The sequence below is a fragment of the Micromys minutus genome (genome assembly GCF_963924665.1).
Source record: "Micromys minutus genome assembly, chromosome: 10".
Classification (NCBI taxonomy): domain Eukaryota; kingdom Metazoa; phylum Chordata; class Mammalia; order Rodentia; family Muridae; genus Micromys; species Micromys minutus.
In genome coordinates this window covers 21,914,616-21,934,159 of record NC_137979.1, presented here as the reverse complement: position 1 = coordinate 21,934,159, position 19,544 = coordinate 21,914,616, and the positions used below count along the sequence as shown (strand labels likewise).

At 47.1% G+C, this 19,544-nt stretch overlaps 1 protein-coding gene across 2 annotated transcripts; it reads left to right on the top strand.

Annotated features, from left to right (window-relative positions):
- Nucleotides 1-6,731: 6,731 nt before the first annotated feature.
- Nucleotides 6,732-18,282, top strand: ALOX12 (arachidonate 12-lipoxygenase, 12S type; the record flags this gene model as incomplete). 2 transcript variants are annotated; one of them, XM_080924176.1, is made up of 14 exons in its annotated part: nucleotides 6,732-6,866; nucleotides 7,358-7,556; nucleotides 8,646-8,727; nucleotides 8,829-8,951; nucleotides 9,064-9,167; nucleotides 9,419-9,579; nucleotides 10,413-10,556; nucleotides 11,703-11,912; nucleotides 14,367-14,453; nucleotides 14,677-14,846; nucleotides 15,339-15,460; nucleotides 17,605-17,705; nucleotides 17,820-17,990; nucleotides 18,103-18,282. In XM_080924176.1, 14 exons carry the CDS (start codon nucleotides 6,732-6,734, stop codon nucleotides 18,280-18,282), a joined length of 1,989 nt encoding a protein of 662 aa, XP_080780302.1. The 2 variants fall into 2 exon arrangements, with proteins under 2 accessions (XP_080780302.1, XP_080780301.1); XM_080924175.1 differs by having other exon boundaries at nucleotides 7,355-7,556.
- Between the last annotated feature and the right edge of the window lie 1,262 nt (nucleotides 18,283-19,544).

Genomic DNA, 19,544 nt, shown 5'->3' with positions numbered 1-19,544 from the left:
CCGGTAGTGCTCCTCTCAAAGACATTACTGAGTTCAGTACGGACACCAAGCACCAGGTCCAACGGGCATCTGAAGATTGCAGATATAAATAGCACTTCACCTCTCAATACATATTGTTCTACATGTTCATTAATAAGCCATTATACTTCATATAGGCCAATAAATTTTGTCATAAAAGTTTAAGCATGTCATTTATACATAGGCTGGAAAGACGGTTCTGAAGTTAAGAACATTTGCTGCTCGTGCAAAGCACCCAGGTTTAATACCCAGTACCTACACGGTGGCTCACAAACATAGTTACCCTCTGTAACTGCAGTTCCAGGGGATTTGATGTCTTCTTCTGGACTCCACGGACACCAGGTACACACATAGCACACACACACACACACACACACACACACACACACACACACACATGCTCAAAAAACATTTATACATCTAAAACAAAATTTTAAATAAATCATTTCTACAGATAGTTCAAACACACCCCCAGTGTCCTTTGGAGAAGGCAGTATGTAGTTTTGTTTGCTTGTTTGTGTTTAAGACTGGGTCTCTTGTCTAGCCTGGCCTTGAACTCCTGATCCTCCTTGCCTCTGCCTCCTGAATCATGGGATCACAGACATTCAGCACCATACCCTGTCTTGTTTACTGTATAGACAATATGAGAAAACAGTAAACATCTGTTTGTTATCAGATCAATTTGGGAAATTTGATTTCCCAATTAATCTGATAATAAACAGAAAATCATTTTGGGAAATCATTGAGTTGGCTGTTAATGAACTAAGTAGACAGCCATATGTAACTTACATTAAAGACCACTTTGGTTTTGTAAACAGGGGGAGCAGGGCAAATCTTAAAGAAGAAATAAGACCTTTTTTTAAACACCCCCCAAGATATTAACTGCCTTCAATATGCCATTACTGGGGAGGAGGTCTGAGAACAGAGAAAGCATTTTCAGGACAAGGCATCTACAGTGTTGGGGATGTGGGTGTTGTAGACTAAGTCAGCCAAAGGGACATTTCTGATTACAGGACTAGTTCAAACAAACCATTGTAAGGATACAGAGGGAAGCTGGGCCTGGTGTCACTACCTTCCTGTCAATCTCACAGGAAAAACAAAACAAACCCCACAAGCCACCAGACAGATTACAAGTGCCCATACCTAATTTCCTGTGTACTGCCACTTGTGGGGACCCCCTTTTTTTTCCGGTCACGAGGGAGACGGTATCCCCTAGCTACTTAGACCACATTTCTCTCTTTCATTATTGCCCTGTTCTGGGAGCCTTTAAGACATTATTTTCTAATTGCTACGTGTGCTGCCTCATAAAAGTTTAATACTTTCACACACTTTTACATACCGTGCTCTTGGGGGGGCCCACAGCCTTTGGGATAGGTAAGATGTTTGCGTCCTGACCCCTTTGATGAAAATGCAGCACTGAAAACGCGTTCTTCCACACATTCTCAGATTTTTCTGTTCTTCTACACCGGGGCTTCCCATCCTGTGGCTTGAGCCACAGGTGTCACCTAAGATCATCAGAAGACACAGTTATTTACATTCTGATCCATAACAGTAGCAAAATTACAGTTATGAAGTAGCAACAAAATAACGTTCTAGTTGGAGGTGACCGCAGCATGAGGAGCTGTGTTAAAGGTTGCAGCATTAGGAAGGTTGAGAACTGCTGGTCTAGCAGCAACTCGGGCTCTCCCTCTCTCCAGCCCCCCGGATTGCCCTCTCCAGCTCCAGCCCTCCCTCCTATCCATCTTGTCCTTCACACCGGAAAGGCTCATTGGGCCTCTGCGCTGTCTCTGCTGAACTGTGCTGCTCCTCCATTCATGGAAGAGCTCGGTGCTCTGCCTCAACCACACAGACTGGTTCATTTGGGAGCACAGGTTTAAGAGTGTCAGCTGTGTTAGCCAGGGGAGAGCAAGGTCAGGTAGGTGCTGGATAAAACTTTGCCCCAGCTCTGTGGAGGCACAATGGGAAAATGAAAATCCTACATTTTTATGGCACGGGCAATGGATATTTACACGTTGTGAAATTACTGCTGTAATTAAATAATTAACATATCTACATCTCATCTAGTTACCATTTTATTCTATGTATATCTGTTATTATTTATATTTCTTATAAGTATTTTATAATGGAAACTTCTTTTTTGGGGGGGTTCAAAACAGGTTTCTTTGTGTAGCCCTGGCTGTCTTAGAACTTGCTGTGCTGATTAGGCTGGCCTTGAACTCACAGAGATCCATCTGCCTCCCAAGTGCTGGGATTAAAGGCATGTGCCACCATTACTCGTCATTATAATGAATACTTATTCGATATGAGAACACTTTAATTCTCTTAGTAAATTTAGAATATACATTATTATGAACTGTGCTGAGTCCTTGATTCTCACTCATAAATGATGTCTTGTATATTTTGACCAACATTTCCCCCTTTCTTCCAACCCCTCTAAGTAAAGGCTAGTTTTTGTCAACATGCTACAAAGTAGAGTCATCTGAGAAGGGGATCTTCAGCTGAATAATGACTTCCATTGAACCGCTCTGAGGGTGCTTCTCTGCAGCTCTTTTCTTTCTCTTCTTTGAGAGAGAGAGAGAGAGAGAGAGAGAGTTTCTTTGTATAGCCCTGGCTATCCTGAAATTCACTCTATAAACCAGGCTGGCCTCAAACTCATGGCGCTCCACCTGTCTCTGGAGCATTTTCTTCACTGACAATTTGATGTGGGAAGGCTCAGTTTCCTGCCTCTTCTCTTGTGTGAGTTCCTGCTCTGACTACCCTCACTGGTGGGTATGAGCCAAAAACAAAAATAAAAACAAACCCCTTTCTTCCCTAAGCTGCTTTGGGTCAGAGTTTCATTACAGCAACATCGAGTCAGACTAGGACATGCCAGCTCCCAAGAGCCACCATTTCACTGTTAGATATTCAACTTCTCTTCAGGTCCCATATAAGGTGGAGAACAATTAAGGAGATCACCTGGTATCAATCTCTGGCCTACACACACACACACACACACACACACACACACACACACACCAATTAAAAAAGAAAAAAGAATGAGTCAGATGTCTAACTACAGAGCTCCAGAGATTTCCATGAGATGAGTCAGGCGACACAAACCCTTTCTCTTTGAGACAAGGTTTTGTACAGACTATGCTGGCACTAAACTCCCAGAGACATACCTGTCTCTGCCTCCTAGCTACTGGAATTAAAGGTGCAAACCGACCATGCTTTCTAGGAAAGCCTCAGGAAAAAAATAACACACACCCACAACAGTATAGCACAGGCTTGTTTCTTTAAAATAATTGAAGCCAGCCATCCTGAACAAGCCTTCCTGGTTTCTTCTCAAAGACTTGAGTGACACCCCCATACATCTGCCAAAGGCACACAGTTGCCTCCTTCCTGGTTCCCTCTTCCACGCCCCTTCTCCATTCTGACACTCCTGTCATACAGAGGTGATGGTAGAGGAAAGGGAAAGAAGGGACCCAATGGCATTCATTTACATTGTTCAACGCTAAGTCTTCTCTCAAAGTCTAAGGTCACAGAAGAGGTTTGCATTAGGGAAAGAACACCCATGATCTTAAAGGAGAACCCTCCACGATCAGAACTCAACTTCAAGCCTAAGGATACAGGAGACTAAGGATGGACAGTGCCTTGGCACAGTCCCCCTAGCACCACAGTCATGCTTGGAGACCTTGTCCAGAACTGTGTGAATCCAGAGTTTGTAAGATCTAGTTTGTGTTGCTGCTGTGGCCTATGCAAGGCATCTCAGAAACATTAAGAAATGACTTCCTGTCACATCAGAAAATACCAAATAGCAATGCCCTCACTCAGAGAGAAACATCCTCGCCTTCCTGCAAGTAGAGACAGGTGGGTATCCAACTTACTAATTAGAAAAGTAAACATTACATTATCTGCCTTGAAATCATGTACTGTGATCACACACTCAAAATTACATGGCTAATAATGTCATGATGATTTCTTATGAGTAAATGCCTCAAGAAACTTAAATGAATCTATATATCCCTGTATATATACACAAGCTCCAAGCAACACAGCAAAGACAGTAGAGACATCATTGAAACAGAAAAGAAAAAAGAAAAAAGAAAAAAAAAAAAACAACTGCAAAGTGAGGCGTTTTTGACATGGGAGAAAGGAAAGGGATGGAATTGTTACCTTTAGAAAAAGTCTTAAGAAGCATCTTAGCTATGGAACAATCCAAGGGTCGCTGTGCTCACCCACATCCCCGGGGCATAACCCAGTGAGAAAAGCTTTGATCCCAAAGTTAAAAGTTGCAAGCACAGGTCACGGGAGGGAAAGTGGGAGTTGGCTTCTGGCACAGACAGAAATCTGGACCAAGAGATGTTAGCTTTGAAGGCACTGGAAATCTGGACCAAGAGATGTTAGCTTTGAAGGTCCTAGACAAGGAGAAGGCATTGTTCCTTCTTGTGCCATGTGTAGGAAGAGGATAGCATCAGAGCAAGATTCAAAATATGATGGTGAATTCTCTCTATTAAAAAGCAAGGTAAGGAGCTGGGCATAGTGGCACACACCTTTAGTCCCAACACTCCAGAGGCAGACAGATCTTTGTGAGTTCTAAGCCAGCATGGCCTACATAGTAAAAACTCTCTCTCTCAGATAGACAGGCAGACAGATGAGAGAGAAAGAGAGAGAGAGAGAGAGAGAGAGAGAGAGAGAGAGAGACAGACAGACAGACAGACAGACAGACAGAGACAGAGAGACAGAGAAACATCTGAGAGGATGTGTCAGTATGAGAGGAAGTGTCAGGAAACACGCAAGCTCTTATCTGTTTCCGAGTAATGGAAGCTGGCCCAAGGCTTGTATGGGTTTGTAGATTGACACAGTTCCTCAGAGACAGAAATATGTTAGGTCTAAGTTCAATACTCAGCACCACAAAAAACAATTAAAAATTAAACGCATCTTCTCAATATACTATGTGTGCTTAAAAATGAAAGATGTAGGGGGAGCAGGTCTTGGAGGTGATCATCTTGGTAGAAATTGAGGAAGCAGTGGGTGGTAAGAAACGGGAGAGAGATTCATGGCGTTCCATCATGAATAATAATAAGTTAATACACAGAGGGCTATGTGTATTATTATGTATACATTATGCTAAGTGTTTGAACACATCACATCATTAAGCTTATGAAGCGGTTTAGATTCTTTTTCTTAGTCTCTCTCTTTTATTCTCTCTTATTCTTTCTCTCTATTATTCTCTCTGTCTCTGTCTCTCTCTTATTCTCTCTTATTCTCTCTGTCTCTGTCTCTCTCTTATTCTCTTTTATTATCTCTTATTCTCTGTCTCTCTCTCTCTCTCTCTTTTTAACATGACCTATGGAAATGTGTGGAGAGGGTCACAGCCTGCTGTCATGAACCAAGGGGAACGTTCAGAAAAAGGTGACCCCAAAACATTGAAAGGAAGGGGTGTCACTTGACAGACATCCAATCAAAAGCACAGAATTTATAGGCGAAATGGGCCTGGAAAATGTGCAGTGGTAATCCACTAAAGACCTCAGGGTTTGGAGGCCTGACGGTGTGACCTAGAAAGTTTCAGACCTCCCTTCCCTGCAAGGGGCAGCATCCTAGGGTCAGAAAACGGATCCTTCTAGCCCCCTGCCCAGCCACTAAACTATAGCATCTTAGTTCACAAAACCCTGGTTAGGAACTTGTACATGTGACAAAGTCCGAGTCCTGAACTGGTTTCCCATTATTCACAGAGCAACGTTCTAACTGCTGTTCATAACTTTCCTTTTCTGAGATCCCAGGACCAGGAGATAACTTGGGAAGAAAATCCAACCTGGGATCCACCAAAGAAAGACTCACTCTCCTCATCTGGAAGAAATAAACTCATGAAACCTGCCTATACCAGCTGGACGCCTAACTGATTCTACATCGCACCCTCACACCCAGACTGGCACTCAGCACTCACCATCTGGAAGAGGTTGGACAAAATGAGCCATTCACTGTCCTTGGCCTCCCTCAAGATGTGTGGCCCATGACATTTGTGTATTTGAAATTTTAAAGTCTTGATGTTCAGGTGAGCGGGAGAGACGATGGGGGCAGGGAAAAGGGGGAGGGGTGGAGTTCTAAGTCTAGAAATGCTGTCTTTTCAGGCTCAAGGAAGCCTGGGAATCCGTGCGGGGTTGTTGAACGGAAAATTTCAAAAGGATTACCGAGCAGGGACTGGGAGTTTTGGGGGGACCACAGATGATCTAGCAGCTGGGCATTCCCCAGGTCCTCCAGGCTCACCTGCTACAAGCATTCCACTCAGTCCAGAAAAGACACTTTTCCCTCCTCCTTTTGAAAACTAGTTTCAACCCCTTTGCAAGTTCTCCTAAAAGCCCAGAGACCTTGGGAAGGGCCCTAAGTCTCCTTAGCTCCGGCCTAGAAGCTCCAGCACCAGGGATCCTCTGTAAGTCTAGAGTCCCCTGTCATATCTAAGCTTTAAACCTCTTCCTCCCATCCCCAACCCTCCAGCCAGGGCCTCTTTGGTTTCTCTCACACTGTAGCTGATCCAAAGGCGCAGCCTGCTCTTGGGCTGGGCTAGCAGGTTTAGGCTAGTCTAGGGCGGGGACTTGGGAGTGCCTAGGAGTTGTGAGGGCGGGGACACAGATCCATCTTTTTAAAGCCTCGGACCTGGCCCTGAGGCGACGGTGGCCCTGGGCGGTCTTCAAATTGAACTTGACTTGGATCGCCTCCTGAGGCCAGAGGGCGCCATGGGCCGCTACCGTGTCCGCGTGGTCACTGGGGCCTGGCTCTTCTCGGGATCCCTCAACCTGGTGCGTCTGTGGCTGGTTGGGGCGCACCGGGAGGCGAAACTGGAGCTGCAGCTGCGGCCAGCGCGGGGCAAGGTTAGTGGGCAAGAGCTGGGGCTCTCCAGTGTCCGAGTAGGGAGTGGGAGGTTGGCAAGGGACAGGCGGCTAGGGACTGTGACCGTACGACTGCGATGAAGTTTTGTGGAGATGGGACGCCGGGAGTGAGGTCCACTACGGGCCCGGGGTGGTCTCCTTTCCCAGACCCCAGCCCAGGCAGCCTCTGAGTCGATATAAATACAGGACCTGTGGTCAGTGGAAGCTCCTCCAAGTTCCAGTGTGGTGGGAGCTCAGTGAACGGGATGAAACAGGTGATGATGATGAACATCAGCTCAAACCTCTGGTCAGCGCGCTGTACACTCTGGTCTTCCCTTAGAAATGGGACATCTTAGACCCACCAGACAGGTTAGGGATGGAAGAAGGAAGGAGAGCAGGGGCGAGGTGTATTCTTTGACGGCTGCGGTAAACTGAGGCTCCGCCACCGAAAGGCTTCTCCCAATCCCTTCTACTAAGTGTGGTCCCCGCAGGAGGAAGAGTTTGACTTCGACTTGACCGAGGACTTGGGGCCACTGCAGTTTGTGAAATTGCACAAACAGCACACAGTTGTGGACGATGCCTGGTTCTGCAACCTCATCACAGTTCAGGGGCCTGGGACGGGTGCAGAGGCCGTGTTCCCCTGCTACCGCTGGGTGCAGGGAGAGGGAATCCTGAGCCTGCCAGAGGGGACAGGTGAGCAGGCAGTGTCCTACCCTGGGGAAAGGGAAGTAAGTGCTGGCGGCGATCGGGGGTGGGGGGTGGGGGGTGGGGGTATAGGCCTAAAGAAGAGGAGAGGGAAAGAACATGGATAGGCAGGCATAGAACAGTGTTTCCAGGGCACGCGTGTGGAAATGAGAAGTTATGAATTCCCCAAGTGTTTCCCAGAACAAGTGATGTTGCAAATGAATTAAAGAGGGAAGTGAAAGCTCTGGAGACTGTTTTCCTAGATGCTAAGTAGGTCATGGAGCCAGGAACACACACACACACACACACACACAGAAAGAAGCAAAGAAAAGCAGGAGTCCTGTGATTCAGAACAAGTGAGGACAGAGACAGGTGACAGGCTCACAGAACAGGATCTGGCCAACGAGCAACGGGCAGCTAATTTGATTGGCCAGTGGGGACCAACTGGCAGGAGAAAGCATGCAAAAGAGCTGTAAAACTTCACATTTTTACCGAGGGGGAACAAGAGAAAGAGATGTCCAGAGGCGAGTGAAAGCCAGGGTGTCGAGGGTGGGAATACTCGGAGACAGGTGAATCTAACTGAGGTGGCACCTGAGACAAGTCAGTAGCTGTAGAGTGACGATCCGCTCCGGAAGTGAAGCCAGGCAATGAAAGTAGGGCTGAACACGAACAGATCAAGTTTAGGGTGTGAGATTGGCCAAAGCAACAAGTAGCAATAGGTGTGGTGTCAGTGATGAAGATTTCATCACCTTAATTAGCGTGATTCTTCCCCCCATCACACACACACACACACACACACACACACATTTAGATATTGCTAGAGTCAGGTAGGAGATTATGAGCTTAAGGAACAAGGAAACACTGCAGATACGGGATTCTGGTCTGGAAGATGTGGGTTTAAGTAAGTGAAATTGTGTGCTCAAACTGACCAGAACCGGATGAATGTGTCTGGGGATTAGTTAAGGGAGGCAAAGCCAGAGATAAAGACAACTGAGCCCAGCAGAAAACACGGACTCTGGCTACAAAGAGAGAGTAGGGGACAAGCGGAAGAGTGCTCAAAACAAGACAAGATGTGTAGCTAATTCTAACCTTCCCTAGCCCGTCTGGCAGGAGACAATGCCTTGGATGTCTTCCAGAAGCATCGAGAAAAGGAACTGAAGGAAAGACAACAGATCTACTGGTAACCATCTACCCACAGACCTCTCAACTGCCCCCCTGTCTTCCCACCCCGCACCCATCACTGATCTCAACACTCTCTGAAGTGTTGTCCCCAACTTGTAGCTGGGCCACCTGGAAGGAAGGCTTACCTCAGACAATAGCAGCAGACTGTAAGGATGACCTACCTCCTAACATGAGATTCCATGAGGAGAAGAGACTGGATTTTGAATGGACACTGAAGGCAGGGTAAGGAGAGGGTTGATGCTCATGGGATGGGGGCTGGGAGATCCAAGCATGGTGATATGCGGTGAGGAGTTGAGGATCAGGTGATGGGTTCATTTCTTAACACCCATTCTAGGGTTCTGGAAATGGGCCTCAAACGTGCTTATACCCTCCTGAGAAGCTGGAACCGTCTGGAAGACTTTGATCAGATCTTCTGGGGCCAGAAGAGTGCCTTGGCTGGTCAGTGGCTTCCCCAGATCACCATAACCTCCTAGTGGCCCCTTTTCATGACAATCCATGCTCCCCCATAGGTCCTTGCCAAATTAGGACACATTATACCTGATATTCTCGCAGAGGACTCGGGAATGACAAAAATGAAAATGGGCTGAGCATAGGATAGTGTCTGAATCCCTGAGGTTCGATCTGAAGAACAGAAACATCTAAGCTGTGGTAAATTTCGTACTTTCTGTGCCCCCTTGACCCCACCCCAGAGAAGGTTCACCGGTGCTGGCAGGATGATGAGCTCTTTGGCTACCAGTTTCTCAATGGTGCCAACCCTATGCTGCTGAGACGCTCCACCTCCCTGCCCTCCAGACTGGTACTGCCCTCTGGGACAGAGGAGCTTCAAGCTCAGCTGGAGAAAGAACTCAAGGTACCTTCCTCCTGTCCGGCATTGTTCTCGTGTTACTAGTGTGTAAGACCTCCTGAGGTTGAGACAGTGATGATATCAAGTGAGGAAGGAAAAGGGGGCATCCCTGGTGAGTGCTCTAGTAAGAAAAAACCCTAGCGCTGTTGTGCAAAAGCTACAAGGAACTCCTGTATGGAAGGGGGAAAGACGATGGATTCCTAGGGCAACAGGCTGGGTCCAGAGGCATTAGCGGAGACGATGACATTCTGGATTCCAGTGGCCTTGGCAGATGAGAAGGGAAAGCCTACGCTGTGGTGCCCGGATATAGAGGAGGTTTTCTGGGAAATGTTTAGAGATTCGAGTTTGGGAAGTGGCCACCAGGAGGGTAACCCTGTGCACGCTGTATTCGGTGGCAGTGGTGGCTCTGGAAGTCCAATTTTTCAGGGTAGGTGAGATTCTTATAGGGCTGATGAAGGTTTGCTGAGGTGGTAGAACCGGAGGGGAGAGAGACCACTAAACAAGGGTAAGACAGGGGACTGACCATCTGGACACTGAGTCAGGTTGATCATGCTTTGGATTGAGCAGGCCTATTCTGTACCCAGATGTATGTGTCCCCACACGAGATATCTACAAGATATCTATCTCGTCAGGCTGGGTTTGTTTTTGTCTTGTTTTGTTTTGACTTAAGATTGGAAAAACTGGACCAACCAGGTACAAGCTCTGCCAAGAGGACTCTGGGATTGATGGAAGGACAATGAGAGAGGCTGGAGCCAACGTCTTTAAATGCCTTAGCCTCTCTCTTGGCCCCTCTGTGTGTGAACCTTGAACTCTAAGAACGGATGCATTCCTTTCTCCAGAATGGATCCCTGTTTGAAGTTGACTTTATCCTGCTGGATGGAATTCCAGCGAACGTGATCCGAGGAGAACAGCAGTACCTGGCTGCCCCTCTTGTCATGTTGAGGATGGACCCCAGTGGGAAGCTGTTACCCATGGCTATCCAGGTAAGGCTTCCTAGGTATCTCACTCCGCATGCTGTTCTCTGTTACTTAGACCTCTGCATCCAGAAACCCAGTTTCTGGGTGCTTGGCTCCCAGGCCTATCTCTACTGTGACTTCCCCTCATTTCACAGTTAGTCCCTGCCGACTCATCCAAATAAAAGTGCCTACTCATGAGCCACAGAAGCAGCTGGGTGTGCTGGTGCATACTCAGAATCCCAATACTCTGGAGGCAGGAGGATCTTGAGTTCAAGACTACCCATGGATACATGACAAGTTTCAGGCCAGCCTGAGTGACATAGTAAGATCTTAAAACAAACAAAAAACAAACGACCTCTGGAGTCCTCGTCCCATTATCAGCAGCTCTCAAATGTCACTGTGCTTCAGAATCATCTCAAGTGCTTGTTAGAAACACAGGTTTCTGGGTTGGGGGTACTTTGGTGCATGGCACTTACCTAGGTATGCACAAGGCCCTGGGTGGGGCTGTAGTCCTACCCCAAGACTTTCTCATTCAGTGTATCTGAAGTTGGGGTCTAAGAAAGTGCTTTCTTTACACGTTCCAAATTAATGTGGATACTAAGTAGCTGAGGGGCCACACTGAGAACCATGTTTAATCTCTGTGTCCTCTGCTTCTAAACTTCCACTGTCACCTGACTGTCTCTTCACCCATCGCTCCCATCGACCTTTGATGAGCACCATCAACAGTTTTACACATCCATCTTTGTTCTGTTTTTGTTGTCTTTTGAGACAGGGTCTCACTGTGTAGCCTTGGCTGGTCTGGAATTCACCATGTAAACCAGGCTGGTCTTGAACCCACAGAGACCCACCAGCTTTGCTTCCTGAGTGTTAAAGCGTTGCATACCCATCAGCCTTTGCTCTCTCTCATCACTTGATCGCAGGGCCTCACTATATTTCCCCGCACTACTCCTAGGACCTCCTTTCTGGACCCCCTGCTTCCCACCTCCAGAATGCAGCCTGCCCATCATGATACAATAGCTAAACAAGCAGAGTGACAGGTTTCTCATCCCTTCTACTTGAGTGTAAGCCACTGGAAGGAAACGGTTTCGCTGGGTCATCAACTTCCCCAGGAACTGTGACTATGTCATACACAGAAGAGGAGGTCAGTAACTATTCAATTTCTATTTCTCCCAGATTCAGCCTCCCAATCCCAGCTCCCCAGTTCCAACATTGTTCCTGCCCTCAGATCCTCCGCTTGCCTGGCTCTTGGCTAAGATCTGGGTCCGGAATTCAGATTTCCAACTGCAGGAGCTACAATTCCATTTGCTGAACACTCATCTGGTGGCCGAGGTCATTGCTGTTGCTACCATGAGGTGCCTCCCAGGACTGCACCCTATCTTCAAGGTACAGACATGACCCTCTGTCCCATCTCTCTTGGTCCCAAATGAGCTGTTTGGAGATAGAGTATCTAACTGGACCAGGAGCTCACCATTTTTTCTAGGCCGACTGGCCACCAAGTCCCTGGAACCCACCTGTCTCCACACCACCCACCCCACATAACTCAAAGGAGAAAGATACAACATCAAAAATCCTCATAGCAATCTGTGAGAAAAGCTGGGCACAGAGAACTGTATAAACACCTTGGAGTTCGTTCTAACATCTCTTCGGGACTATTATAAGTGAGATCTCTGAAGTTCTCAGATATCTGGCGGTCTTGCAACGGACTCCCAACAATCCTAAAATACTCAGATGGGAGTGGTGGGGGTTTTAGTTCTACCTTAGAAAAGTTAGTATTTAACCAGGGAGACAAGTGGCTAAGAGCCAACTGAGGGTGGAGGAGGTGGCTAGCGGATAAAATGCTTGCTGCTCAAGCATGAGGACCCGAGTTTGGATCTCCAGCACCCATGCAAAATCCAAACGTGTGGTGTATCTGTAGCCTCAGTAGAGTGATGGAGGGAGGAGAGAGGAGAGAACCAATTTCCTCTGGCTTCCACATGGGCACCATGACACATGCATCCCCAATTGATACTCACAAGCAAATAAAACAATATTTTTTAATTATTGTTTTATTTTGATGACATTTTACACGTAGAGAATATGCCAGAGATCCCCAAATTGGTATAAGCTTCTAAAAGAATGTGGTTGTCAGAGCAAGTTCAAGGGCCAAAGGAGGCATCAGGTTTTAGGTACACAGTGAGGTACAAGGCAAGGACAATGCAGTCACTCCAGCTGGATGCTTCTATCTGACTGCCCAAGCCTGGTCAATATGGTTGACCCCTTGGGTAACATAGCCCGACTAATAGTATCTTAGCTTTTATCTACTGCATGAGGCCATCTGTGTCTTCTAGTCGATGCGTATAGTTAAAGCCTCTAGTCAACATGAAATCTTCCTTTTGGCTCAGCCTCCTCTTGTCCCCACCCATTCTAACAACTACATCCCATGGCAAATGGCTTCATATCACAGGACACATAGGAGGGCTGAATGTGCAAATGTCCCAAGGGCTTCCTTACTGGGATGAATCTTGACCTTATGACTGTCAGAGTCTAAATTTCAAATCTTATCCGGGTATTTTCCAAGTGTCTACTTTTTTTGTTTTGTTTTGCTTTGGGGACAGTGGACTTGTCAAACCCAGGCTGGCCTCAAACTCTGTATAACCAAAGATTTCCTAAAACATCTCTGGTCCTCCCATGTCTGTCTCCCATATGCTTGGATTAGAGGTGTACACCACCACACCCAGCTTATGGGGTGTTGGGAATTGAACCTGGAGGCTTTATATACGACACCCAAGCATTCTGCCAACCAAGCTGCATCTCCACCCTAGATGTGCACATTTTTAAATGATGTGAGTCCTTTGGTAGGTCTGTTAAAAGATAAATGACATACGTTATAATGTGACACATATTAAATGCTATCCAAAAAGTTCTAGCAATTGTTGTTAGTTGCTGTTTCCAGGTGTCTTTTCTCCTCACGTGAACTTGGGGGTGATCTATGTCATTCCAAGTCTTGTGTGAATCTTCCAAGTAACCCCCAATGTGAACCGCTTTGAATTCTCAAAATCAGAGCGCAGAGTCACTCCTATGTTTGGCATAAGCAATTCAGATAAATACCAAGGTTAGATGAAGCGTGAACATTAGCTGTGTGGAAAAGAAGATAGAAGGAAACATGAAAATGAGGTGGCATCCCAAGAAAAAGGAGAGAAGAGGCCACCTGTACTAACATAGCTGGGGACAGGGTGGGCGGCAAGACCTCTGCTGTTGTAAGCAGACAGCTTAATACCGTCCCCTCCAGGCACTCCTGAAGAAACCCAACAGTCAGATAGCCAAAGACTGGAGGTACAGTTTTGGTAAGGAATATACAGGCTAATTTAAACTATGCGCATATAAATGAGAGAATATGAGGAAATCCAAAAGGGCTGAGAGCCCCTGAGAGACAGCCACACTCAAGGTGGAAGGGAATGAATAACAACTATTAATGGGGGTCCTTTATGTAGACAAACACTTCACAGATCATCTACGTAGTCTCACACATTGCTACAGTTCCCCTGGATAAGAGCCTATTGTTGCCTAATCTGACCCCTGTTGGCAGATGAGGATGTTGCAGATTAGACGGTAATTATCTTGGCCAAACGTCTGAGGTGTGGGTTGAAATCCTGGTCACTACTGGCTCTAGTGGACAACTCCTGAGGAATTTGAAGACTGAATGAGGGATCAGAGAAGCCAGAGACCCGCCTGTCAGAGTTCAGCTTGATTGACAGCACCAAGAGCACAGGAGGACACTATGCTTGCTGCTGGGTGTCACTTTGGTGTCAGGTCCTACAAGGAAGGTCTCAAGTACAGCCCCCTTTAATCTCCACCCAGCTCCTAGTTCCACACATCCGTTACACTATGGAGATTAACACACGAAGCCGGACCCAGCTCATCTCAGATGGAGGAATCTTTGATCAGGTAAGGGACGTATGGAGCCACCTAATCTCCCAGCTCCTGTTGATAGTCTGAACACTTGGGGATGCTAGACCAATGTCTGTAAAAATCTCAAGCCTTGATCTATGAGTCCTGTCCCTCCGTACACACGGCTATAAATCTGAAAACTCCACCTCTGAGCCCCCGATAGCCCTGGTTCTCTATCCTGGCTTTCCTCCATCAAGGCTTGTCAACTTTCTTGCCCCAGGTAGTGAGCACAGGCGGAGGTGGCCATGTTCAGTTGCTCACTCGGGCAGTGGCTCAGCTGACTTATTGTTCCCTCTGTCCTCCTGATGACCTGGCTACCCGAGGCCTGCTGAGAATCCCAAGCGCTCTCTATGCTCAGGATGCTCTACAGCTCTGGGAAGTCACTGCCAGGTGAGTGACAGGGAACCAGTGTTGCCAAGGAGATGGATGAAGCCAGGGAGAGGGATTTAAGGACCAGGTGGAGTCAGTTGTCAGGTTTAAAAACAAAGACTAGAGTAGGGGCTAGGGGCGGGACCCAGAAGAAGAGGGCTGTCAGAGGGGAGGCTGAGGGATCTGGAGGAGTCAGGGTTTTGTTAGGCGTGACTAGAGGTCAGGTGTAGGTTCATAGTAACTTTTATTTCTTTTCCTTAAATCAATATACCCCAGCCCGGTGGTGTAAATTACAGAATGGCGTGTTTAGTAGGAGCAAGGCCTTCATTTTGATGCCAATACTGCAGTAAACGAATTGAATTTTTAAATGAAAATTAAAACCTCAGAACACAAATCTGGTAGGGATCTGGCCCAGGCACAGTGAGAGCCAGATGAGAGGCAGCCATAGAAAAGGGGTGCAGAGGTGAGAGGCGGGAGCCTTCTGCTCTCAGCTCAGCATCCTTCTCTGGGCAGGTACGTGAAGGGGATGGTCCATCTCTTCTACCAGAGTGATGATATTGTGAGGGGAGACCCAGAGCTGCAGGCCTGGTGTCGGGAGATCACTGAGGTGGGGCTGTGCCATGCCCAAGACAGAGGTAAGATCTGTCCCAAGGACAGTGCCCAGACAGAGACGAAGCAAGTGCCCTTCCCCACACCTCAAGGACCAAACTCCCCAATCACACCTTCCCTTCTATCCATGAAAGTGTCCACCATGCCTCCAAACACCCAGAAGCATCCTATATGCTCAGGTTGTCCTCATAGAGAGACCCGTCTGTCACTCACACTCTGGTAGCCAGCCATGTCCATAAGATGCCAGAGCGTGAGGCTCGACCAATCCAGAGCTCACGATTCCCTGCCTGAAGACATAATGGGAACCCCTCCCCGCCAAAGCCCTTCAGGTCCCACCATGTCCACCCCATTCTCTTCCTGCCTGTTACTGTCTACACACAGAGGTTCTGGCATGCTGCATGTTTGCCAGACTGTTAAGGTCATCTCTAGGTGCCATCTCGACGGTATCGCCATGCTGTGGCTCAAATCTGAATTCAGCACCCTGATCCTCGGGCCTTGGGTACCTCTGGTTAATCCTGGTCCTCATTCCCACCTCCCCTACCAGCAGTGAGGGTTGCAACCACTATTTACAATCAACTTCTACCTATCTTGTCCTTTAAGGGTTGAGAGAAGTAGCCCTTTGAGGGTTACCTAAACATAGGGTCTCCTCCTCTCTGGCTTTGGGGTCCCCACCACGCTGAAGGCTACCACCTTGGATCCCATCCACTGCCTCTTTGTGGCATGGGGGGACATCATGGCCAGACCCTTCAACACAGGAACACCTGTACCCTGGGGAGATCGTCTCCTTGAGAAAGCAAAGTGTTCACCACCCTGACTCTTCTGGGACCAAGCTTTCTCTAGTGTTTTCTGGTCCTGACTCTTAGGCTTCATGTGTCCAAAAAGACCCTTCTTCTCCCTGGCCTTTTCCTCAAGCAGTATCTACATCCTGAAATTTACAATGTATCTTCAGTGTCTTAGTCTGTTTGGATGACATAATGAAGTGAGACAGACAGGGTGGCTTAGGTGTCAGAGGTGTGTTCTTCACTGTTCTGCAGCCCGAAAGCCCCAGGTCCCGTGCCAGCATGTTTGGACTCTAGGGGACACTCTTTCTGGTTGCACAGGTGACTTTCATGGCACCACATCCTCTCATAAGAACACTGCCATTGCTCATGAGAACTCCACCCTAGTGACCTTATCTCTTCCAGAGATTCCTCACATCCACACTAGTGGATGATTCCAAAATACTAACAAAAGCAAAGGTTCATTCCACACCATAAGTGCTGACTTTAACCCTCACAAACAACCCCTCCTCACTCTGTTCTCTCTCAACTCTCAGAGCTCATTTTTTGCCTAATTTTTCTGATGGGCTTAGAGGAAGTATGCTAAAACTAAAATGGGCAATGGGATAGCAGCCAGGAACCCGAGTTCAAAGCCAGCCTCTGCTTTCCCTGCACAAGGTAATCTTGACTAGCAGTTTAATCTCCCTGGTCTTTGATTTTCTTATCTAGAAAACAGGCGTGATTATCTGTGCACCAGCTCAACTCAAAGCTCCCATGTGCACTATAAGATAAAGCTGGCTTGAGGTACAGTCAGGACTTATTTTTAGACTTATTTAGCTTAGCTGGGTCTCAAACTTACTGTGTACCAGAGGGTGGCCTTGAACACATGCTCTTCCTGCCTCAACCTACCAAATGCTGGGGTTACAAGTGTGTAACAGGACATTTCTTACTTTATAGCAGACTGTCTAGAAATAAAAAGAATCATGAAATTCTTTACCAACCAGGGATAACTCATCACCCAGCCCCTAATCTTTCATAATAACAGTATCTATATTTGCTGAACACTATTTAAACTTTTTGGTGTCTTTTTTTTTTTAAAGACAAGACTTCACTATATGGCCCCAGACAATGGTGCAGCCCAGGCTGGCTAGGAACTCACAATCCTCCTGCCTGAGCTGAGGATACATGAATGCACCACTACATCCACTGTGCATACAGAAAAACCGGAATGCGGAGAGGTTAGGAAATCGCTCTAAAGTAATCAAGATGTTAGCGATGAGGCCGATATTGAAACCCATATCTGATACAAATACATCTACACAAACAAACAAATGCACACCCATTCTAAAATACAGGCCCATCAAACCATCTTTATTTTCATTCCTCATTAAATCCTGTTTTTTTCTGTGCAGGATTCCCTGTCTCTTTCCAGTCCCGGGCTCAGCTCTGCCATTTCCTTACCATGTGTGTTTTCACATGCACTTCCCAGCATGCTGCCATCAACCAGGGCCAGGTATGGAGAGCTGCAGGCCCAGCGCCCTGGGCCTTGGGCCTTGGTAAATCCAAGGAAGAGGTGGGGATTCAACTCCTAATATCTGGGTTCTAAAGACACCGTTTTCTTCTGCAGCTGGACTGGTATGGTTGGGTACCTAATGCTCCATGCACAATGAGGATGCCTCCACCTACCAGCAAGGACCATGTGACGATGGAGACTGTGATGGGGTCGCTCCCTGATATTCAGAAGTCCTGTCTTCAGATGACCATCACATGGCACCTGGGTCGCCTCCAGCCAGACATGGTGAGTAATGATCAAGGAATGGGAAGTAACAGCAGGGGAAACGTGTGGGTGAAGGGGCTGGGCATCAGGAGCTGTCTTCCGACTGAAGCCTGAATGGTCCTTTCTGTCTCAGGTACCTCTAGGACACCACAAAGAAAAGTATTTCTCAGATCCAAGGACCAAAGCTGTGCTCAGTCAATTTCAAGCAGATTTGGAAAATTTGGAGAAAGAGATTTCAGCTCGGAATGAGCAACTTGACCTGCCCTATGAATACCTCAAGCCCAGTCGCATAGAGAACAGTATCACCATCTGAGACATAGCAGCTGGGACCCAGAAGAGGACTGCCACTACCCACTTGATTATATGCCTTCTTATGTCTGCTGCTGAGACTCTAGCTCCCCTCCCAACACTTCACATCACTGTTCTGCTATAAGGCACTAAATGTTTGGCTGTTAAGAGGAACAGTTTAGTCTTTGGAGGACCACCCACTTTCTACCACAATTACTTAGCTCTCTCACTGTACCACTGAGGCAGCCACCGACACTGTGTGTGTGTGTGACTATGTCCCAATAAAACTTTAGGTATGAACAACGAGGTATGGACTTCAAATGTCGCCAGGTAGTCTTTCTGCTTGCTCAGCCACACACCTTTAATCTCAGCACTCAGGAGGCAGATGCAGCAGATCTCTGAGTTCGGGGCTAGCCTGACTTACAGAGTGAGCTCCAGGACAGCCAGGGCTGAAACCCTGTCTGAACAAACAAAACATAAAACAAAAAACTAGGAAAACAAGAGTGCTTTGCATGATCTCAGGTTAGATTTGGCCTAACCTTTAACAAGCCTCAGGCTCCAAACTCCATTTTCAAAACATCCCAGAGCCATGCCTGAGGAGAGGAAAATCATATTTCTGGAGGAAATCAACTACTTCAGCTAATTCTCCTTTGCCAGGAACCACACCTCATACTTGATGGTCAATGTGTAAATTCCAGACTTTCTTCCCTTCCACCCCTACTCTTCCATTTTGAACAAATAACCTGAATAGTTCTAAATAAAGGTATTATTGGCCCCAAATAAGAGCCATTTCACCAAGTAGCTTCCTTCCCTAACAATCACAGACAAGAGAGGGAGGAAATCTTGTTTCTAGATAGCACTTCCAGTTCATTTACACCCAGCAACAACCGCATGCTTCACAAGAACTTCTCTAATTACCCCACATACTTGCTACAAATGTTTCTTACTAGCGGAGCTACCAAATTTCTGTGCTGGAGAGGAAGGCCTAGTCTTACTTTTACATCTTGTGGGGCTTTGAATGAGAATGGCCCCATAGGATCATGTATGTGAATGCTTGGTCAACAGGAGTAGAACCCACTGAAAGGATTACAAGGACTAGGAGGTGTGGCTTTGTCAGAGAAAGTGTGTCACTAGGGGTGGGCTTTGAGGTTTCAAAAACCCATGCCAGTCAGTCCTGTCCCCTACCCCCAAATCAGGATTTGGCCCTCAGCTACAGCTCCAAGCCACGCCCTGTACGCTGCCACGATCCCCATCATGATAATGGAATAATCTGAAACTGTAAACCAG